The sequence below is a fragment of the Bos javanicus genome, chromosome X (assembly GCF_032452875.1).
Source record: "Bos javanicus breed banteng chromosome X, ARS-OSU_banteng_1.0, whole genome shotgun sequence".
Classification (NCBI taxonomy): domain Eukaryota; kingdom Metazoa; phylum Chordata; class Mammalia; order Artiodactyla; family Bovidae; genus Bos; species Bos javanicus.
Window position 1 is genome coordinate 108,056,115 of NC_083897.1, and position 20,190 is coordinate 108,076,304.

At 42.4% G+C, this 20,190-nt stretch overlaps 1 protein-coding gene across 1 annotated transcript in view; it reads right to left on the minus strand.

Annotated features, from left to right (window-relative positions):
* Positions 1-20,137, minus strand: part of XK (X-linked Kx blood group antigen, Kell and VPS13A binding protein) — a 48,529-nt gene extending 28,392 nt beyond the window's left edge. Inside the window, exons 1-2 of the mRNA XM_061410454.1 lie at positions 19,719-20,137; positions 10,954-11,216 (exon numbers count right to left, since the gene is read on the minus strand). Of these exons, the coding sequence (XP_061266438.1) occupies positions 10,954-11,216; positions 19,719-19,963 (508 nt within the window). The 5' untranslated portion in view covers positions 19,964-20,137. The remainder of the gene's footprint in view (positions 1-10,953; positions 11,217-19,718) is intronic.
* Between the last annotated feature and the right edge of the window lie 53 nt (positions 20,138-20,190).

The window sequence follows — 20,190 nt, forward strand, 5'->3', positions numbered from 1 at the left end:
AAGTCAGACAGAGAAGGAGAAATATTGTATGACTTCCCTTTTATGTGGAATCTAAAAAGAAACGATACAAATGAATTTACTTATAAAACAGAAAGACTCATAGACTTAGAAAATGAACTTATGGTTGCCAGTGGTCGGGGGTAAGTGATATGAAGTTTGGGAAGGTCATGTACACACTGCCATATTCAACATGGATAACCAACAAGGACCTATGGTATAGCACATGGAACTCTACTCAATGTTTGGTGCCAGCCTGGATGGGAGGGAGGTTTGGGGGAAAATGGATAAATGTATATGTATGGCTGAGTCCCTTCACTGTTTACCTAAAACTACCATAACATTGTTAATCGGCTATATCCCAATACAAAAAAAAAAAAAAAAAGTTTAAAATTTGAAAAAAAATACAGGACCTCTATTCTGATTGGCATATCTAAATAAATAATTGCTTATATAGACTGAATATAACTAAAATTTCCTACAATATAAAAATGAACTACTAATACTTTAAAAGTGCTAGATTTTAAAATATTCAGATGTTATTTATGTTCACCAAAATTATTAATATGAAATCTTTACTTCTAATGTTATTTTATTAATAAATATTTTGTTAACCTATCAAAAAAAAATAAAAGTTCAAATTGACATAATTCATGTTAATCTTTGACTATGATGACAAGTATAATATTTTGGTTTTAATGACAACTAGGTCTTCTCTGAGTCATCAGTGTTAATTATAATACAAGCATACATTTTTAAGCCTCTTGAGTATATTTTTCCTAAATATGTAAAGGTTTATGATCAAAAGAACTAGAATTACTCCTACTGAAGGTCTAAGATTATAGGAAAAAAAAATCAATTTATATTCAAGCAAATAGAATGAGTCACTGTTCTGATAAACCTGTATTTTCCACAGTAATGAGATTTTGGAGTATGTTCTGTTGAAGAACATTTCTAAAATCTTTAGACAACTGAAGGCTCTGCAGTGATATTATGAGATAATTAATAGAAATTCAATGGATGCCTAGAAAATGTCTCAGAAAGAATACTAAAACATTGATTGTTAAGCATGATTTGAGTTGATATACTTTTGCTACACTACAGAGGCTGTATCTTTGGATTTGTAAATGAGTATGTTCATTTCTGCCAGGATGTGAAACTACAGAAAGGAATTGCATGGCTGAATAAAGCTGGCTTCAATGTATGCAAAAGCTCTGCTAAAATGACAGAAATTTACAATGATCCACCCCCTGGTTTTCTCCATGAAATACCTGTGACTGCTTAAAAGTTATAATTTATGTAAATGAGACTCTACAAGAATGAGTCTCCACTATGAGTCTGAAGATAATGAGACATTTTAAAAATTAAGGGCAGAAAAAGTGTTTTTGGGCTGAAGTAAAATGACTTGTTCCAGAATGGGAAAGAGGAAGTATGGTGAAGGAAAAAAAACTGAATGAATGCAGAAAGCATTAAGTTTGTGGAAGAATCTGAAAAGTAACACAAATCTGTGTTAAACTTTGCCAAATCTGGCTCAGTTTATGGGTTTACTTGTAAGTTTGTCAAAAAGAGATTGTGGGTCCTTTAGAATCAAATAATACATTGTAGCAAATCTAGAATTTATTTGCTCTCTGTGAAAATGAGAGTTTTTTTGAAGTATTGGTCTGCTCCTAATAAGAGATTGTAAAAGGTTACTCTGCACCTGTTATTAGTTTCCTATGGCTCCTGTGATAACAAATTATCACAAACTTGGTGGCCTAAAACAACACACCTTTATTCTCTTACAGCTTTTGGGGCCAGGAGTCTCAAATTAGTTTCTCTGGGTTAAAATCAAGGTGCCAATAAGGGCCATGGTCCCTCCAGAGGCCCTAGAGAAGAATCCATTTCCTTGACTTTCTAGCTTGCATTCCTTGCCTAGTGGCCCCATCCTCCATCTTCAAAGCAAGCATATAGCATCTTTCTCCAGTCCTCACATTATCATCTCACTCTGTAATCAAATCTCTTCCTGACTCTCTCTTATAAAGACATTTGTCAAATGTGAGCTGTGTATCAGTCATGAATTATAGGACTTCCTATCAGTTCATAAGGAATTAGAACAAGAAAAACAGATAATATTGACTGTACACTGAAGATAGTATGAGAAGCCCTGTACTATAATACATCATTAAAAGAGAAAATTGATCCTTATGAACACTGTGAACTTAGAATTAATTTGTGGTGTGAGTAACAAGTTCAAGTCTCTATAGTGTCCAGACTATAGTGGCCACTATGAGTAAAGTGGGTGAGACATGAAATGCAAAAGAGAAAAGTGGCAAACCAAAGGCCAACCTTAATAGGATAGTATCTTGTATCTGCAGCTGACTGCAACCACATGGACACCCAGACATTTTGATTTCACGAAAGAAGTCAGAAATCCAGATACTTAGGTTAAAAGTTTGTGATTCTAACTGTCAGCACTTATGAATTTTCTTTTAAGATGTCTGCGGAGGACTAACAAACACCATCCAGATTAGGTTTGTGAGCTGCCACTTTGCAATTTATACTTTAGGAAAGAATGTATTCAGTTCAGTTCAGTTGCTCAGTCGTGTCTGACTGCGACCCCATGAATGGCAGCATGCCAGGCCTCCCTGTCCATCACCAACTCCCGGAGTTCACTCAGATTCACGTCCATTGAGTCAGTGATGCCATCCAGCCATCTCATCCTCTGTCGTCCCCTTCTCCTCCTGCCCCCAATCCCTCCCAGCATCAGAGTCTTTTCCAATGAGTCAACTCTTCGCATGAGGTGGCCAAAGTACTGGAGTTTCAGCTTTAGCATCATTCCTTCCAAAGAAATCCCAGGGCTGATCTCCTTCAGAATGGACTGGTTGGATCTCCTTGCAGTCCAAGGGACTCTCAAGAGTCTTCTCCAACACCACACTTCAAAAGCATCAATTCTTCGGTGCTCAGCTTTCTTCACAGTCCAACTCTCACATCCATACATGACCACAGGAAAAACCATAGCCTTGACTAGACGGGCCTTTGTTGGCAAAGTAATGTCTCTGCTTTTCAATGTGCTATCTAGGTTGGTCATAACTTTCCTTCCAAGGAGTAAAGAATGTATTAGAGATTACTAAATGGTCCCTCATTTAGAGATTCTATTATGGGGATCTAGAGACCTATTCTAAGAGTTACAGCTACATGACTGCTGGACCTGTCAGATTCAGGGACCAGGGGAGCCTGGGCCCTCGAAACACCTCTCTTCTCAGAGGCTGTCTTCAGAGGGAGGCCAGCCTTATTCCCAGGCCTTGTGTCCACGCCAACAGCAATCTGACATCACTCTCCAAGGTCTTTCCAGGCTGGACTCTTGGGCTCATGTCATCTCACAAGTGATGTTTTCACCTGTGCTGACCTGTGTCTGGTGTCTGACCCTGGCCTGCCCTGACACCGCTTTTGATCACAGACCTGGTTTGGCAGGCACGCCCTCCCTAGCCCTTGTTCCCACTCACACTGGTTTTAGTTTTCCCACTCCCAACAGGGCACTGGTTGTCACTGGTCTCTGCAGGGCTCAAGTTAGAACAAATCCTCCCTCACCAGTCCCCTTCCGTCTTTTCAAAATGCACAAAAAGCCTAACCTTGGGTGACTCATGCTTTCCCAAGGGCAGTGGTTCTCAGCCTCTGCCTGCCTTACTCCCCTGGTGGAGGACCCCTGGTCCTGGGGAGGAGAGGGGTGTGGCAGGGTGCCTCAGTTAGACAGAGGATAAGCTGCCCGGGGCCCCCATGTCTGCTTTGAACCCACAGGCACAGCTGGAACACGATTCTTAAAGCAACAGTGGTACAGCTCTGCCTGATCCTCCCCTGTCCACGTGACTCTGCACATGGCCTGCCCACATGAGGTCAGAAAAGCTCAACCTCCAAACCTAGTCATCAAACAGAGTCTAAAGAGCCCAGGAAGCCTGGCTCCCTGCAGGCGTCACAGGGCCACTAGTGCTGACACAGCATGGACTGTAAGGTGACCCTGAACACACAGACCTGCTAACCTGACACAGTTTATCCACCTACTATGACTTCTCTGGTCCTCAGTGGATCCTCTGGTGTGACTTCCGGTGAGGTATCCTGGAGACCAGGTCTCATGCTACAACAAGTCATGGTGTGACTTCCAGTGAGGTATCCTGGAGACTACATTCAGTGTTAAACATGCCACAGCCATAAGCCAAAATCAACCACTTTCAGCAACCATACAACTATTTAACCAACCTGGCAGGATGTGAGTACGATGATTGATTCCCTGGCACCACCCGCCCTGGAGGCACTCCCTGTTGTCTGAAAGTCAGTGGAAGATGAGGTACCATGCCCTGGACATAAAGATGCTCCACTTCAGGGATAGGGTGGCATGGCTGGTGTCCTCATGTGACCAGCTGAAGGACACTCTCCACCTGCCATTGCTGGGGAGAAGCCTGCTGGCCACTCAAATAAGCAGGAGGGTAAGAGGGAGGCTTGCCTGAGTCCAGAAGGGCTTTATGGCTCTTGTAATGATCCACAAATTTGTGCGGTGAACATCTTGACAGTGAGGCATCTGGTTGAAGGAGCACCAGGTGTTAAGAAAGGTTTCTTGGATTAAACAAGCACCCGCTCCACCGAGCTGTACGCACACCCAACATGGTTACTCTCAGACACTCCTGAGAAGCCAGCAAAGGCTAAGCCAGTGCCAAGCTTCCATCAGTGGAGGAAGGAGGGAGATAGAGGGTGTCACTAGACAGAGGGGAGCAGAGAGGGAACCAAGGTGAGGACTGTGTGGTTCCTGGATGTAGCCCTGGCTTCCTCCTCTGCACAGCACTCTACCCCCACAGGGTGCAGCAGGCCAGGCCAGGGCTCTCACAGCCAGAGGCCCAAGCATCTAGCAATCACATGAGAACCAGGCCTGGCCGCCCCTTGGGGGACCTGTCCAAGCAGCTGGGTAGGGAGACACAGGCAGCCATCTGTTAAGGGTGTGGCCTGTGCCAGGCTCTGTGTTAAGTCACAGTTTATAGGCACATGATGACTTCATCTCTGGGAAAACCCCAAGATGGAGGAACTCTTGATTATCCCCATTTTACAGGTGAGGAAGCTGCTGCTCACAGGAGATAGATGGATGTCCAAGATCACACAGCCAGAAAGTGGTGAACTGGGATGGTGAACCCAGGTCCACTGACCCCACTGTTGAAGCCAGCTGGGCAGCCTCTGACCAGTCCTGTATGACAGGCCAGGAGCAGCAGAGGGGGGCCCTTTGGCATCTGATGAACAGGAGAAAATGTCAGCTAATAGGAAAGTAATTAGTTTCCTTCTTCACTTGATGTGACAACTTTTTTTCCAACCTAACACAGCACGTAGAGTGTTTATAAGAACTGTGTATACATCTGAGTCTATCACTTGGGACAGAATTTATATATTTGTACATCTTAAAACATGTATTCGGCCACTGATAACTTTGTTCCTCTCTCAAATAAATGGTGTTAGACAGGTTAGGTATTTCATGTGAGAGTGAGATTTTTAATTGTGTTTACATTGAGACACATTCATAAGTTAAGTTCAGTAATCTTTAGTAATCATATGAACTGCTTGAATTGCATGTTTCAGTCCAGATGTGTTTATATAATATTACCATTTAATTTACCAGTTTCCACAAGAGCAGACAGAAGGGTATATTCCACAGAGAGTATCACAGCACTAATAAGCCCTGTTGCCAAGTCCATTTTTGGAATGAGGCAGGGTATAAATCAACAGTATATGTCAGGAACTTGGGAACTATGTCTGACATCTGCCTTTGTCCCACCTTCCCATTCAATCAATCATCACCTTGTTCAACTTCTGCACCAGTAATATTGCTCCAATAACCCATTTCTACCATTACAGCCTAAGCCATTATTGTTCTCAACTTGACAATAGTAGCAGCCCACTTCTGGGCCTCCTTGTTTCTCCCCTCACTCCCTTCCAATCCATTTTCCAGAGTAATCAGCTTCTAAAACAAAATCTGATCATGACACTGTGACGTTTAAAACTCACCAGTGACCTCCTAGTGCCTCTGGGATAAAGTCTGAAATCCTGGGATACCCTTTCCTTCTTTTACTTCACTTGATTCATCTACCAGATTTTACTTTATACTTAAGTTCCCCTGGGAAATTTTCCCTTATCTCCCAGACTTGGTTAGAGTCCCCCAACAGACTTTTACTTTGCAGGATTTACCTGAAATAAAATAAATATATGACTAATTATTTGTATCCTATTTGCTTATCCTGTTCCAGAAGGATACAGCCCTGTCCACCTTATTTACCACTTAATCCTTGGAGCCCAGCACAAGGTCAGGAACACAGAATATATTCAATACATATTCATTGACTTCAATGAGTGAATTCACATAAATCTAATCCTATGTCCTGCCTCCTCTGGTATACTAGGAGTACAATTTTCATCCTTAAGAAGATGGAAGTAATCAGATCTACCTCACAGGGGTGCTGTGAACGTGAAACAAAATCATAACAATCACAGTGCCTGGCACAAAGCAAGGATCTGAGAAGCAGTCATCATTACTGCCAACATTACCGCCTTGACTGGAAGAGAGCAGGGCACTTAGAGATCCAGGCAGGCCAAGTGGCATGCTGCAGAGGCCTTCACAGAACACAGAAACCTTGGTGTACTCACCTGGGCCTCAGACCAACTTATCCTCCAAGGTCCAGAGACTTAATCAAGTCCCCTGAGAGCTGACTAGTCTCACTCAAAGGCTGAGGGTCATAGACAGTGTCCATTATTCACTGACTATGGGGGAAGAAACTCTCCAAAAGTATATGATACCATTTATATGAAGTATGCACAATAGACAAATTCATAGAGACAGAAAGTAGATTAGTGATTGCCAGGGTCTGGAGAGGGGAAATGAGCAGTGACTGCTACTAAGTATGGGATTTCTTTTCGATGTATCAAAAATATTCTAAAATTAGATAGTGATGATGATGACACAACATACTGAATATCCTAAAATCCACTAAATTGTACATTTAAAATGGTGAACCTATTGTTGTATGAATTGTACTGCAATTAACAAAAACCTCTCCAGTGGACCATGTGGCTGGCTCCACCTCCCATCCAAGCTCTGCCAAGGCCAAATTCATCAGCATTTGCTAAGTGAGCATAGGATAAGAGAGAAAAGAAAGCTATACAGAGCTTGAATGTTGAATGGGATCAGGTTTGGATGGACTTCGTGTCCTCTCCTGTCAAGAATGGATATTTTTATTGGTCTCAACATATGGTATGGCAGACAGTGTCTTCCTCCTATATTTTAAGAAAACATAATTTTGTTGTGGGTGGCAATGGGCCCAGCCCTAGGCAGGCTGTGACTTATCTAGTCCAGTGTTCCCAAACTTTGCTAAACATAAAAATTACCAGGAGCACTTGTTTAGAAAACAAAAGAGAAAAAAGATCAAAAGACCTATCTGAGGCTACCATCCCATACCTAGCAAATCACAATTTCCGAGAATGAAGCCTGGTTTTCTGTAGATTTTTTAACAAACTCCCTGGATCCCACCTCTGGTCACATCATCACCAGAGAAGTTGAAGGAATGCTGTTCAAAGCCACTGGTTGTAACTGTCCTATGCCCAGCTTCTCTAGCATTTCTTGAACCAAGGTGATAACATGACCAATCCTGGTCAATGAGACCTAAATGAGGTTTATTAGGGAGGTTTCTGGGAAAGCTTTTACTTACTAATAATCGGGAAAGGAGTACATCAAAGCTGTATACTGTCACCCTGCTTATTTAACTTATATGCAAAGTACATCATGAGAAACAGTGGGCTGGATGAAGCACAAGCTGGAATCAAGACTGCCAGGAGAAATATCAATAACCTCAGATATGCAGATGACACCACCTCTATGGCAGAAAGTGAAGAAGAACTAAAGAGCCTTTAGATGAAAGTGAAAGAGGAGAGTGAAAAAGTTGGCTTAAAACTCAACATTCAGAAAACGAAGATCATGGCATCTGGTCCCATCACTTCATAGCAAATAGATGGGAAGTGATGGAAACAGTGGCTGACTTTACTTTGGGGGGCTCCAAAATCACTGCAGATGGTGATTGCAGCCATGAAATTAAAAGACGCTTGCTCCTTGGAAGAAAAGTTATGACCAACCTAGACAGCATAATAAAAAGCAGAGACATTACTTTGCCAACAAAGGTCTGTTCAGTCAAAGCTATGGTTTTTCCAGTAGTCATGAATGGATGTGAAAGTTGGACTATAAAGAAAGCTGAGTGCTGAAGAATTGATGCTTTTGAGCTGTGGTGTTGGAGAAGACTCTTGAGAGTCCCTTGGACTGCAAGGAGATCCAACCAGTCCATCCTAAAGGAAATCAGTCCTGAATATTCATTGGAAGGACTGATGCTGAAGCTGAAACTCCAATACTTTGAACACCTAATGTGAAGAACTGACTCATTTGAAAAGACCCTGATGCTGGGAAAGATTGAAGGCAGGAAGAGAAGGGGATGACAGAGAATGAGATGGTTGGATGGCATCAACTCTATGGACATGAGTGTAAGTAAATTCCGGGAGTTGGTAATGGATAGGGAGGCCTGGCATGCTGCAGTCCGTGGGGTCGCAAAGAGTCGGACACAACTGAGTGACTGAACTAAAGGAAGAAAGACATGCCCCCTTCTGCTTCATGCTTTTCTTCCTACCTTGAATGAAGCCATGATGGATTCTATGCAGTATCAACCCAAAAGAAAGGCCAATGGAATTGTAGGGACATCAACTTTATCAGTGTGAGCAGCTGATATAATGCCAGCAATGGCCTAACTCCAATTTCTTCTTAGATGAGCAAAATAATGGGTTGTCTAACCTTGTAGTCAGGTGTTTGTTTCTTGCACCAAATGCATTCCTAATCATATGACAGATACTGCCCATGTTGGCCTCCATGACACACCCTAGCCTGTGCTCTAATTATAACTACCTTTCCCCTTCCTCAGATATGCTAAGGCAGTGATTAGGATTAGTCAAAACCTATATAAATGGCAGTTATCTGTATTTTTAAGAGGACCATGCCCACTTCCTTTCTCTATACATATTTGAATTTTCATTTAATTATCAGGGGACTCTCGAGGTGCATGTTACAGATATTCTTTGGGACACTGACATTTTATGAGATAGGTTTCATTTTCCCGAATAGAATTCCATCTGAAAAACTGTAATGTGGGTTGGCAAACTTTCTGTAAGGAGCCCGACAGTAAATACTTTATGCTCTGTGGACCACTTATTTTCTGTTGCAACTATGCAACTACTCAACTCTGCTCAAAGGAAAAAAAAAAAAAAAGGCAGACATAGACAATGGGTAAATCAAAGGGCATGGCTGCATTCCAATAAAATTTTATTTACAAAAACAAGCACCCCCTGATTACATCCATGGGCTGCTATTTGCCAACCTCTGAGCTAAAAGACAACTTCATTTTCAGTAACTTGAGAAAAAAAATTGAACTGACATGTAAAAATCAAATTGGCTATGACCATATCTGGTCTCTTGCTGTGTTCCTGCCACATAGAAAAACAATGAACTGGGTAAAGGGTATATTGGCATGCAGAGGGCTCACCTTGGTCAATGCCCATTATAGTTATAAGTCCCTAGAAAACAAGGATGCTGCTGCATTTATTGAGCATCTACTGTCTACCTGGGGTTGTGGAAGGTGTTTTCACAGGTGTTAATCCACCAAGGTCCAAGATGTCAACTTAAAGTTCTGATATATCTTAAGAATCATAATCATTCTTATGTAATCTGGATAAGGGAGACTGTGATATACAAATAACCTGTGACTCAGCCATAAATTAAAGACATTTTACCATCCAGCCTAGATTAGAGGCAGAAAGAAGACTGAGGGAAGTTAAATTAATAAGGGTGATTTATTTTAAAATATTCCAATTTCAGTGTTATCTTAAATATGTATTTTTAAACTTAAGGCTTTTAACTCACTTTTGCTTATCTGTATAGTAAAACTTACCAGAATATCTGGTTTTCATTTACTTAACAATATTAATATTTTCAAAGGATTATTTCCTCTTTTCATATGAAGGTTTTTCACTTGTGTCCAATGCATGTGCAGTTTTTTTTTTAATCTGGCTTAATCAAAACCTGCCCTCAATTTGATGATGTGAGACTAGTCCAAAGGTTAGAGAAGTATGTTTATTTTAAAGATGAGATATCTATTAGAATTTCAAGAAGACAGGAAGAACTCCTGATGCCCTCATTCACCACAAAGAAGCTGTTACAACTGTCTCAGCTGCTTTACAACTACCACTGAGTGACAGAGGCACAATCTGAAGAGGCCCAGCCCCTGGCAACCATCCTTTCGGCCTATGTACAGCAAGTTGTATTTTCCACAATGATCACAGCTGTGAACCTCTAGACTGTGGCCATTCCCCAACAAAAGTCAGTTTCCTTTCTTCCCTTTGGCTTGAACCTCGACAGGATTCCTGGCTGTATCAACAAAGAAAATGGCAGCAAAAGTAATGTTGCATGACTTCAAAATCGGATCACAAAAGGGATACCCTTCCACCTGGCCCTCTCTCCCTCTTAGGATATTCGCTCTTGAAAGCAGCCACCATGCTGTGAGGAGGCTCAAACTAGCCCACACGGAGAGACAAAGTGGGAAAGATCTGAGGCCCCAGCAACAGCCAGCACCGACCGTAAGAATTGTGAGTGGATAAGCCCGTGGATTCCAACTCCCCATCTTTGAGCCACCCCAGTTAACGCACAGTGGAGCCGAGGTGAGCCCTTTTGAGAGCTGCCTAAACTTCAGATTCATAAGCAAAAGAAACACTATTATTTTAACTCACTACGTTTTGAGCTTAGTAACTGCAACACAGACTTCGGATGGAAGGCGCATAGAAATGAATTTCACCTGAAACAAAACAGACCTTATGTTTTGCTCTCCACGCTTCCCAAATGCAAACAGAAATAAAAAATATACATACATCGTCCGATACTGACATCCTGCTGCAAGACACTTATGTACAGCTGCAGGGTCAGCTGTGGGGCTGAGCCCAGGAAAGCCTGGATCACCGATGCCCGGCTGAATGCAGATCGGTGGGTGAATAGCTTGCCCTCTGCCTGGCCTACTTCCTTCTCAATTTCCTCTGAGTGGCCATTTTTTGGTATCTGCCGCTTCTTGGTGATGCTGACATAAGGTTCTTCAATGTGGTTTGACTGACAATAGATGCAGAAGACTTCAAAACACCTGGAAACAAACCAGCAAGTCATGATCATCAAAGGCAGACAGGATCCTGTCTTTCCTTAGTTACCCCGCTTTCTCTTAGCTTTCTCAAAGCCTTGGCTTGGTTACTCTGGACTGCAACTCGCCCCCGACCCCTGCCACTAAAATCATCCTCTCTAAGGACCAGTTGTAAGCACGCAGTCTTCTTGAGGCCCTCCAGCAGGCCAACTGGCCTGAGCATGAACCACATTGAGAAGTGACACCGAGGGCCACTGAGGCAAGGAAACCAAGCCGAGAATGGCATGGGAAGTGGTTCAGGCTCCAGAAAAAAAATTTCCATTTCCCTTCCTAACACTTATTAGCTGTGCAGCCTTGGACATGTCTTTTAACCCAAGTTCTGTCCCTGAATTATAAAGCAGAGATAAGACCTACTTTGCTACACTGTCATGGAGATAATGCAGTATATGGGGGTGTGTGTGCACACGTGTGCATATATATACAACACCCACCCCCACACACATATTTTAGATCCAATAGATGCTCCAAATTACTTCAGTTAAAACAGCAGCTGTGGTTGGGAGATCCCCCAGCACAGAGCAGCCTCCCACCTAGAATTCCCCTGGAAGTCCACATTACCTATTTCTGCTCTCTTAAGCCTTTTCAGAACAGGACTAAAGTCAATCATACCTGGAAGCCTGCCAGCTCTGTCTTATCTATGGAGTTTCAAGCTTGCCTGAGGATGGAGCCTGAACCAGTCACCTTTCTAGACTGATAGAGTAGTTGGCTTTTAAAACTGGATTTTCCTCTATAGGTAATGATATGAATAGCGAAGAGAGGAAGAGTACTGATATATACAATTTACACACACACACACACACACACACACACACACACACACACTTTCAAGTGGATTGAGGGATTGATAGAGGGATGGATAGACGTGTGAAATAAAATGTTAACTGTAGAATCTAGGTGGCAAGTACTTGGGTGTTCTTTGTACAATTCTTTCAAGTTGTCTTCTGTATGTTCAAAAATTTTCATAACAAAATATTGGGGAAAATGTTTTTTTCTTAGTAATAAAAAATGTTCATGGCTTTAGGTTTCAAAATTGTTAAAGGACGTTTTTCCCCAAATGTGCATTTTTATAACAACCTTATAATGCTGCCAGAAGATTTTATGGCTTCATTTATTTTATTGAGTGTTGTTAACTTTGTACTCTCACCTGGAGGCAACCAAGGAAATGAGAATACATGTATAATTCGAAATACTAAAATAAAACCTAAAGTAAGAAAGGAAATGCAGGAACTTCTTTCTTTAGTGAGTACAAAGTGGATATATTTTGTGATTATCTTTGTTCATTTGTTCCTGGGAGAAAAAGAGGTACACAGTAGTGTGTTTGTGCAAGGGGGTGAGGAGGGAGAGGCAATTGTCTGCTACATTTTGTCCACTGGGGTCATAGATACTTTAATATATTCGTTGTGTTTGACACTTTGCAACCCATGGACTGTTTAGTCCATGGAATTCTCCAGGCCAGAATACTGGAGTGGGTAGCCTTTCCCTTATCCAGGGGCTCTTCCCAACCCAGGGATAAAACCCAGGCCTCCCACACTGCAGGTGGATTCTTTACCAGCTGAGCCACAAGGGAAACCCAAGAATACTGGAGTGGTAGCCTATCCATTCTCCAGCGTATCTTCCTGACCCAGGAATCAAACTGGGGTCTCCTGCATTGCAGGCAGATTCTTACCAACTGAGCTATCAGGGAAGCCCCAATATATTACATGAAAACATGTAAAACAATGTGGGATCAACTTGTTTAGCTGAAAACAATGAAGTTCAAGGTTTTGAGCTAAGTCTAGCTGATCCAACTGAATCTGCTCTGAGGAAAAACTCAGATCTATGACTGAGGGCTGTATGAGGCCTTGTAACTTGACACAGGTGGACCACTGATCACATGCACTAGAAGACGGAATAAACTGACCATTGTCTTTATTCTCAAATATGTAATGAATGTGGATGCACTTTGCTAAGTGCTGTGGGGAATGCAAAGATAGTTGCACACCACTGTCTCATTCAGAGATGTACATAATCTAAACAAGAAAACAGGACCTAATTAATATAAGTAATATTTATATAGCACTTTCAGTTTGTAAGATATTTTTCACAGATTAACTCACTTAGAAAGAAAGGAAAGGAAAGGAAAGTGAAGTCGCTCAGTCGTGTCCAACTCTTTGCGACCCCATGGACTGTAGCCTACCAGGCTCCTCCCTCCATGGGATTCTCCAAGCAAGAGTACTGGAGTGGGTTGCCATTTCCTTCTCCAGGGGATCTTCCCGACCCAGGTTGGGTCTCCTGCATTCCAGGCAGACGCTTTAACCTCTGAACCACCACAGGGAAGCCCTTAGAAAGAAAGGTTACTGCAAAAATTTGAATACCATTATTTTTAATGGCAAAGTTCTGGGAAAACTCTGCTGCTAAGTCGCTTCAGTCGTGTCCGACTCTGTGCGACCCCATAGACGGCAGCCCACCAGGCTCTCCCGTCCCTGGGATTCTCCAGGCAAGAACACTGGAGTGGGTTGCCATTTCCTTCTCCAATGCATGAAAGTGGAAAGTGAAAGTGAAGTGGCTCAGTCGTATCCGACTCTTAGCAACCCCATGGACTGCAGCCCATCTGGCTCTTCCATCCATGGGATTTTCCAGGCAAGAGTACTGGAGTGGGGTGCCATTGCCTTCTCTGGGGAAAACTCTAAAGGTCCCTAAACAAAACAATGATTAAATAAATCCTAATATGTATATTCAATGAAATATTATCCAGTCCTTAAAATTGACAGTATATACACACATATACTGACATACAAAAAAATTTTATCATGTTTGGTAAGCAAAAGGAGTAATGTATTACAATGGAAAATACACAGAACATTCCACATTTAATAAAAAGAAAATTACATATATATACGGATACACACACATATACACATAAACAGTGGAGTGCTTCAGCTGGCTCATACTGACTCATGAGACAGTTAAATGGTTAGGAATTTTGTGAGGCAGTTCTTAAACAACTCAGTAGCTTGAAATAGGCCACAATGGAAATCTTTAAATCACAGAAATCAGCAAAGATTGTAAATCAGGGTCTTCCTTCCTACACCCCCTCCCTCCCCCTAGATGGTTCATGGTTTACCAGCTTAATGACTGTAAAAATATTGGTGAGGATATATAACAAAATATTAAGAATTGTTCCCTTTAGTTAGTCAAATTAGAGCTTTTAAATTTTTTTAGTTGTGCTTATCTGTTTTCTGCCCTTCTGTCGTTCCAGCAACAAATATGTTTTACCTGAATAGTAAAATCAAGCTCAGAATTTTTAATAACAAAACAAGCAAATGAAACAGCAGCACATATTAAGAGCTGAATGAATAAAATGAAGGTCCAGAGGAAAATGCAAGTCTCTGGATGCTGAGGAGAAGGCTGTGTTTAATGGAAGTATTTGCAGAATTACAGACAAATGACACTTCTTTGTCTACAGTGGAAACGAAGGAAGGTCCCCCAATGAACTAATCACAGAAGTGGCCCTGAAACCCAGGTGTGTGTGTTAGTTGCTCAGTCACGTCCAACTCTTTGCGACCCCATGGACTGTAGGTCACCAGGCTCCTCTGTCCATGGAATTCTCCAGGCAAGAATACTGGAATGGGTTACCATTTCCTTCTCCAGGAAACCCAGGTGTGCTGCTGCTGCTGCTAAGCCACCTCAGTCATGTCCGACTCTGTGCGACCCCATAGACGGCAGCCCACCAGGCTCCCACGTCCCTGGGATTCTCCAGGCAAGAACACTGGAGTGGGTTGCCATTTCCTTCTCCAATGCATGAAAGTGAAAAGTGAAAGTGAAGTCACTCAGTTGTGTCCAACTCCTAGCGACCCCATAGACTGCAGCCCACCAGGACCCTCCATCCATGGGATTTTCCAGGCAAGAGCACTGGAGTGGGTTGCCATTGCCTTCTCCGAGGAAATCCAGGTGTACCCTCCTGTAATTCACTGTTTTTCTCAACTAATAAAAATCTTAGCACAGAAGTTTACATGTAGTAGGTATTTAATGAATTTGTGAAAGGCCCTAAGACTTCCACTATTTGTTTCCAAATGTTTTGTTGTTGTTGTTGTTGTTTTTACTTAAGAAGTTGCCTAAATGTAGCCATAAATTAAGTATTTTTATCACAATCATTCAAGATAGTTTTTCAGTTTGACGAAGGGTTGCCAAACATTTTGTGTATTTACAAAGAATAAATATTTTAGGCTTTGCAGGTCATGGTCTCTATTGCAACTACTCAGCTCTGCCACTGTAATGCAAAAGCAGCCACAGACAACACAGAAGTGAATGGGCATGCCTGTGTTCCAATAAAACTTTACAAAAACAGGCAGTAAGGGGATTTCAATGTGCGGCATGGTTTGCTAATCCCCAATGTAGGTAATCAGCAGGTTGATCCTTTTTTATTTTCATTTTATCCCATTTTCAAACATCATAGTGGAAGCAGTTTATTAATTAGCTGAAACCATGCATGTTGGTGTCAGCATAAATAATCTGTGGTACCAGAGACCCTCTGAGGTAGTTACTAAAAACACATTTTCAAAAGAAATACTGATTATGATTTCCTCTATGCCATGTTATCTTCCTATGACATACATGCTCTGTGAAGCTACCCAAGAACCAAACTGGTTAAATAGAAAGCTCCCTGTAACCTCTGAAAAGCCACTTGCATAATCTCACTGAGCCTCAATTCTCAACTGTAAAAAAAAGATAATGACAGTTAGCTCACAAGGTTTTATAGTGGATGGAATTATATACTGTATGTGAAAGCACTTTGCAAGCAACAACAAAAAAGCTATTGATATTTAGGCTATCGTTATTTTTAAAATCTTCTCAAAGTTTACAGAAGAGAGAAATACTATGGTATTTTGCAATGTTTTTCATTGCAATGAATCATTTTGTAATGTTCTGTCAAAAATACTAGACTCACAGATCCAGAGAACACATTAGTGGTTACCAATAGGGAGCAGGAAGGGAGAAAGGCGATTAAGGGGTACAAACTCAGGTATAAAATAAGCTACAAGAATATACTGTATAACATGGGGAATATAGCCAATATTTTATAATAACTATAAATGGGGCATTACCTTTAAAATTGTGAATCACCATATTGTACAACTGTAACATATAACACTGTACATCAACTATACTTGAATAAAAAAATTACTAGAATGTCTTAGCATTTATTTTATAAAGCTAGATTTTTGGGTACCATTTTTCCTTCATTATACCAATAAATAAGAATGGGGGCAAATTCCTTGAACCTGTAACTCATTCATATTTATTCCTTCTCCCAATTAATTTATAAAATGAACATAATTGTAAAAGAATGAGAAATAAATTTTGTTTGTTGTTAAGAGGTGCTTTCCCCCCACTCTGGTTATCCAGAATGTCTATTATCATTCACAATAAGATTGTCCTTATAATAGAAAAAAAGAAATTCAAGACATTATTTAATGTTCCTATCATCCCAACCTAGCCTTCATGAGGAAACAATTCTTCAAACTGCAACTACAGTTTTAAATATGAGGCTGATATAAATGAAACACGGTGCTCTCCCAAAGCCTCCCTACAAGAAAGAAGGAGCAAGGCCTAGTCTGTAGTGTTTAGTCCACCATCATTACAATGTAATGAAATCCGACTGAGCTGAGTGAATCCAAAACCAACATCTCACCTAAACAGAACAGGAGTTTGGCTAGTTAGGACCCATCCCGAATTAAAGAGAGCGAAACTTTCCCCAAACAGTTTAAAAATATTACTAAGTCCAATCGATAAGAAGGGCAGAGAGACTCTCCTTTGTTTGGGGGAAATAATTTTGATCTTTATGTAAAGCTGACGTCTTAGAGTTAGAATAAAATCAAACAGCAGGAATAACTTTCAGTAAGATATTAACGCATGCTAACACACAACATCAAATTGCTTTTCTTTTCATCTGGAAGATAAGAGGCTTGGAATCACATTTTGTGTATCTCAGCATGGTTCCAGCATCTTCTTGAAAGAAATCAGCTGCGTTAGAATGAAAGTGCCCTTGTTGAAGGAAGTAGGTTGTTTGTTTCTTTTTTTTTAATGTGTTATTCTGTTTTTTCCCCCAAAGCACAATGACCTATTCAGAATTTTCTGGAAATAGGTCTCTTTGGAGAAGGAAATGGCAACCTACTCCAGTGTTCTTGCCTGGAGAATCCCAGGGACAGAAGAGTCTGGTGGGCTGCAGTCTATGGGGTCACACAGAGTCACACACGACTGAAGTGACTTAGCAGCAGTAGCAGCAGTATAGTGTTGAAACTTTATATATACATATATATATATCAGTTGAGAAGTTATCGCTCCAAAGTACCAAACTTTTTCTTTTTTTAAATAAAGTTAAAATATTTTTACGGTAAAAACCAAAAAATGTAGAGAAGTATAATATAATAAAGGAGTAAATGATGTACTTTTCTATATTTTTCAGAAAAAAATGAAAACTACCCCATAACTCCATCATTCCGAAATTACCACTCTTAACAAATTGGTATATTTCTCTGAGCTTAGGTCTATGAGTACCATCCTGTTTTTATACATACTATTATGTCATTAGTTTTGTCTTGGGTCACTCAGTACTTAGAAACATTTTAAATGTTAGTACTGATAAGGTATTCTCATTTACCAAGATGGCAACTTAGGTTGTGTTTTTTCAATTTTGCCAAGATGACCAAACTTTCTTAAGATGGAACTATAGATAAAACACATTCCACACTCCTCAGACTTCTTTCACATAATTAAGCCAATTCCACTTGTAAGAAGCCTTGTGAATGTGGTCATCTATAAAATGGGAACAATTGTATCTACTTTATGGTAAGGAGTCAATGAACTGAGAGAGAGAAACTACCACCTACCAAACCATTTAGCACAAGAAGCATTTAAGAACTGTCAGTTTCCCTTTCTCTGTCACTTTACTCAAATAGCATTGGCAATGAACTTTCTTTTCACAAGATGGAGCTAAGAAATGATGAGTGCCCTGTCCAAGTAGAGCGCATTGATCCCACTGAGTGGGCACACAATCAGGTTGCTGCGGCCTACTTGGCCACGGAGGACTCGCTCCTCATTCTCTGGCCCCAGGCTGCAGGGCTTTTAAAATTCCCCTCACTTTCTTTCTCTCTCTCTGTTCCCCTCCCCCCCAACTCTTCCTTTGCTCTCATGAGGTTGGTAGCAACTTCTTACTCCTGCCAGTGCACCTGTTTCTCTTCCTCTGTAGGAGTCTGTGGCTTTCGAGCTTGGGAAACTTGTTCACCTGGTTTGTTCTGACACTGTGTAAACTACAAGTCAGTATTCTGAGTGTCAGCTGGGATGACTGTCTCTGATATGAAACGCAAAGTTTTATAATAGGGCCCTGTAAAATCTAGTTTACTACTCGACTGTGTGTGTATATAGGGCTCTGTAAAATCTATTTTGCTACTCGAATGTGTGTGTTGGTGGGGGAGATATTTTGCTGTGTGTGTGTTTGTGATGTGTTGGCTGGGGAGATATTTCCTGGTAGGAAAGATTCCCAGCTGGCTGAATTTTCTGGCAGCTGAGTGTCTGGCCTTTCTACCTCTTCCCCTTTCTCTCCCACCTATATCTAAAGTTCATTATTATAAATTTGTTTATAATCCAGATAGAAACCCTTTATTTTGCTTTTCCTACAGAGAGGTATCAAAACAACACATTTTAAACTCTCTTCATGGTCCTCAGATAAACCAAACTCTACTTCATTACCAGAAAATTTTTTACTTGTTTTGTGTTCCTACGATGTCCAGCAATGTCACTAATAATTTTTTTTTTCTCTTTACACAATAAGAGTTGGGGTCTCCGTGGCACTTGTGCTCCAGTTTCATCGGCTAAGTTTACAAGTCAGGCAGGGCTGAGTTTAGAAGTCAGGCAGGGCCCTGAAGATATTTCTACTCTGCTTCCCCCCTACCGCCCTCTCCCCTCCATGTTTCCACATCGGACAGAAAAGACGGATGCGTGGATTTTTAGGGTCGTGTATAAGAATTACATAAGTTAGTATTTGTAACTGAGCTCAGAACAGTGCCTAGTACAGTCCACTCCCCACGTGTTTGTTCAATTTCAATTCAATTCAATCAACTGTGCCCACTTCGATTCTAACGGCCATTTAGAACCCTCTTCCTAAGGCCCAGTCGCGACACGAGCTCATCCTGCCAGAGCCCACCAGGTCGCGTTGAGGATTGAGGGGCCCAAATTGGCCCTTTCCGTTGGTCAAATTCAGTCGACTGTCGGCAATTTCCATCGCTAGCCCCTAACAGGAAGGCGGTACGCCCCGGCTCCATTCCCACCCTCCCAGGTTCCTGTCGCATTCCTGTGACAGGGACGGTGGTGGAGCGGAGGAGCAGGGCGGGCCGGCCTGGGCCCCCGTCCCCGACGCCGGCCCCCTCCCCTGGGAGGCCCGGCCCCCGCCGCCGGGGGTCCCGCACGCACCTGAAGAGGGGCCCAAGCTGCAGCAGGTGCAGCAGCAGCACGAGCGGCCGGTCGCGGGTGAAGTCGCGGTGCACGAAGAGCAGCGTGAGCTGCACCAGAGCGCAGGGCAGCAGCGAGAAAAGCAGCGTCAGCGCCTGCCACATGCCGTCCCCGCCCGAGCGGTAGGTGCTGCTCAGGTACAGCGCCGCCGACGTCTCGGCCACGAACAGGAACACGGACGCCAGCACCGAGCCCGGGAATTTCATCTCCGCGCGTCAGCGGCGCGCACCGGCGGCGGACGCGGTGGCGGTGGCGGTGGCGGTGGCGGTGGCGGCGGCGGCTGCCCCGGGGGCTCCCGGCATGCCCGGCCCCAACTGCTCCCGCGCTCTGCGCTGCCCGCCGAGGGCGCGGGGCCCGGGCGCTGGAGCTGGGCCTGGGGGCGAGCGACCCGGCGGGGCTGGGGCGGGGCGCGCGGCCGGGGCGGGACACGCCC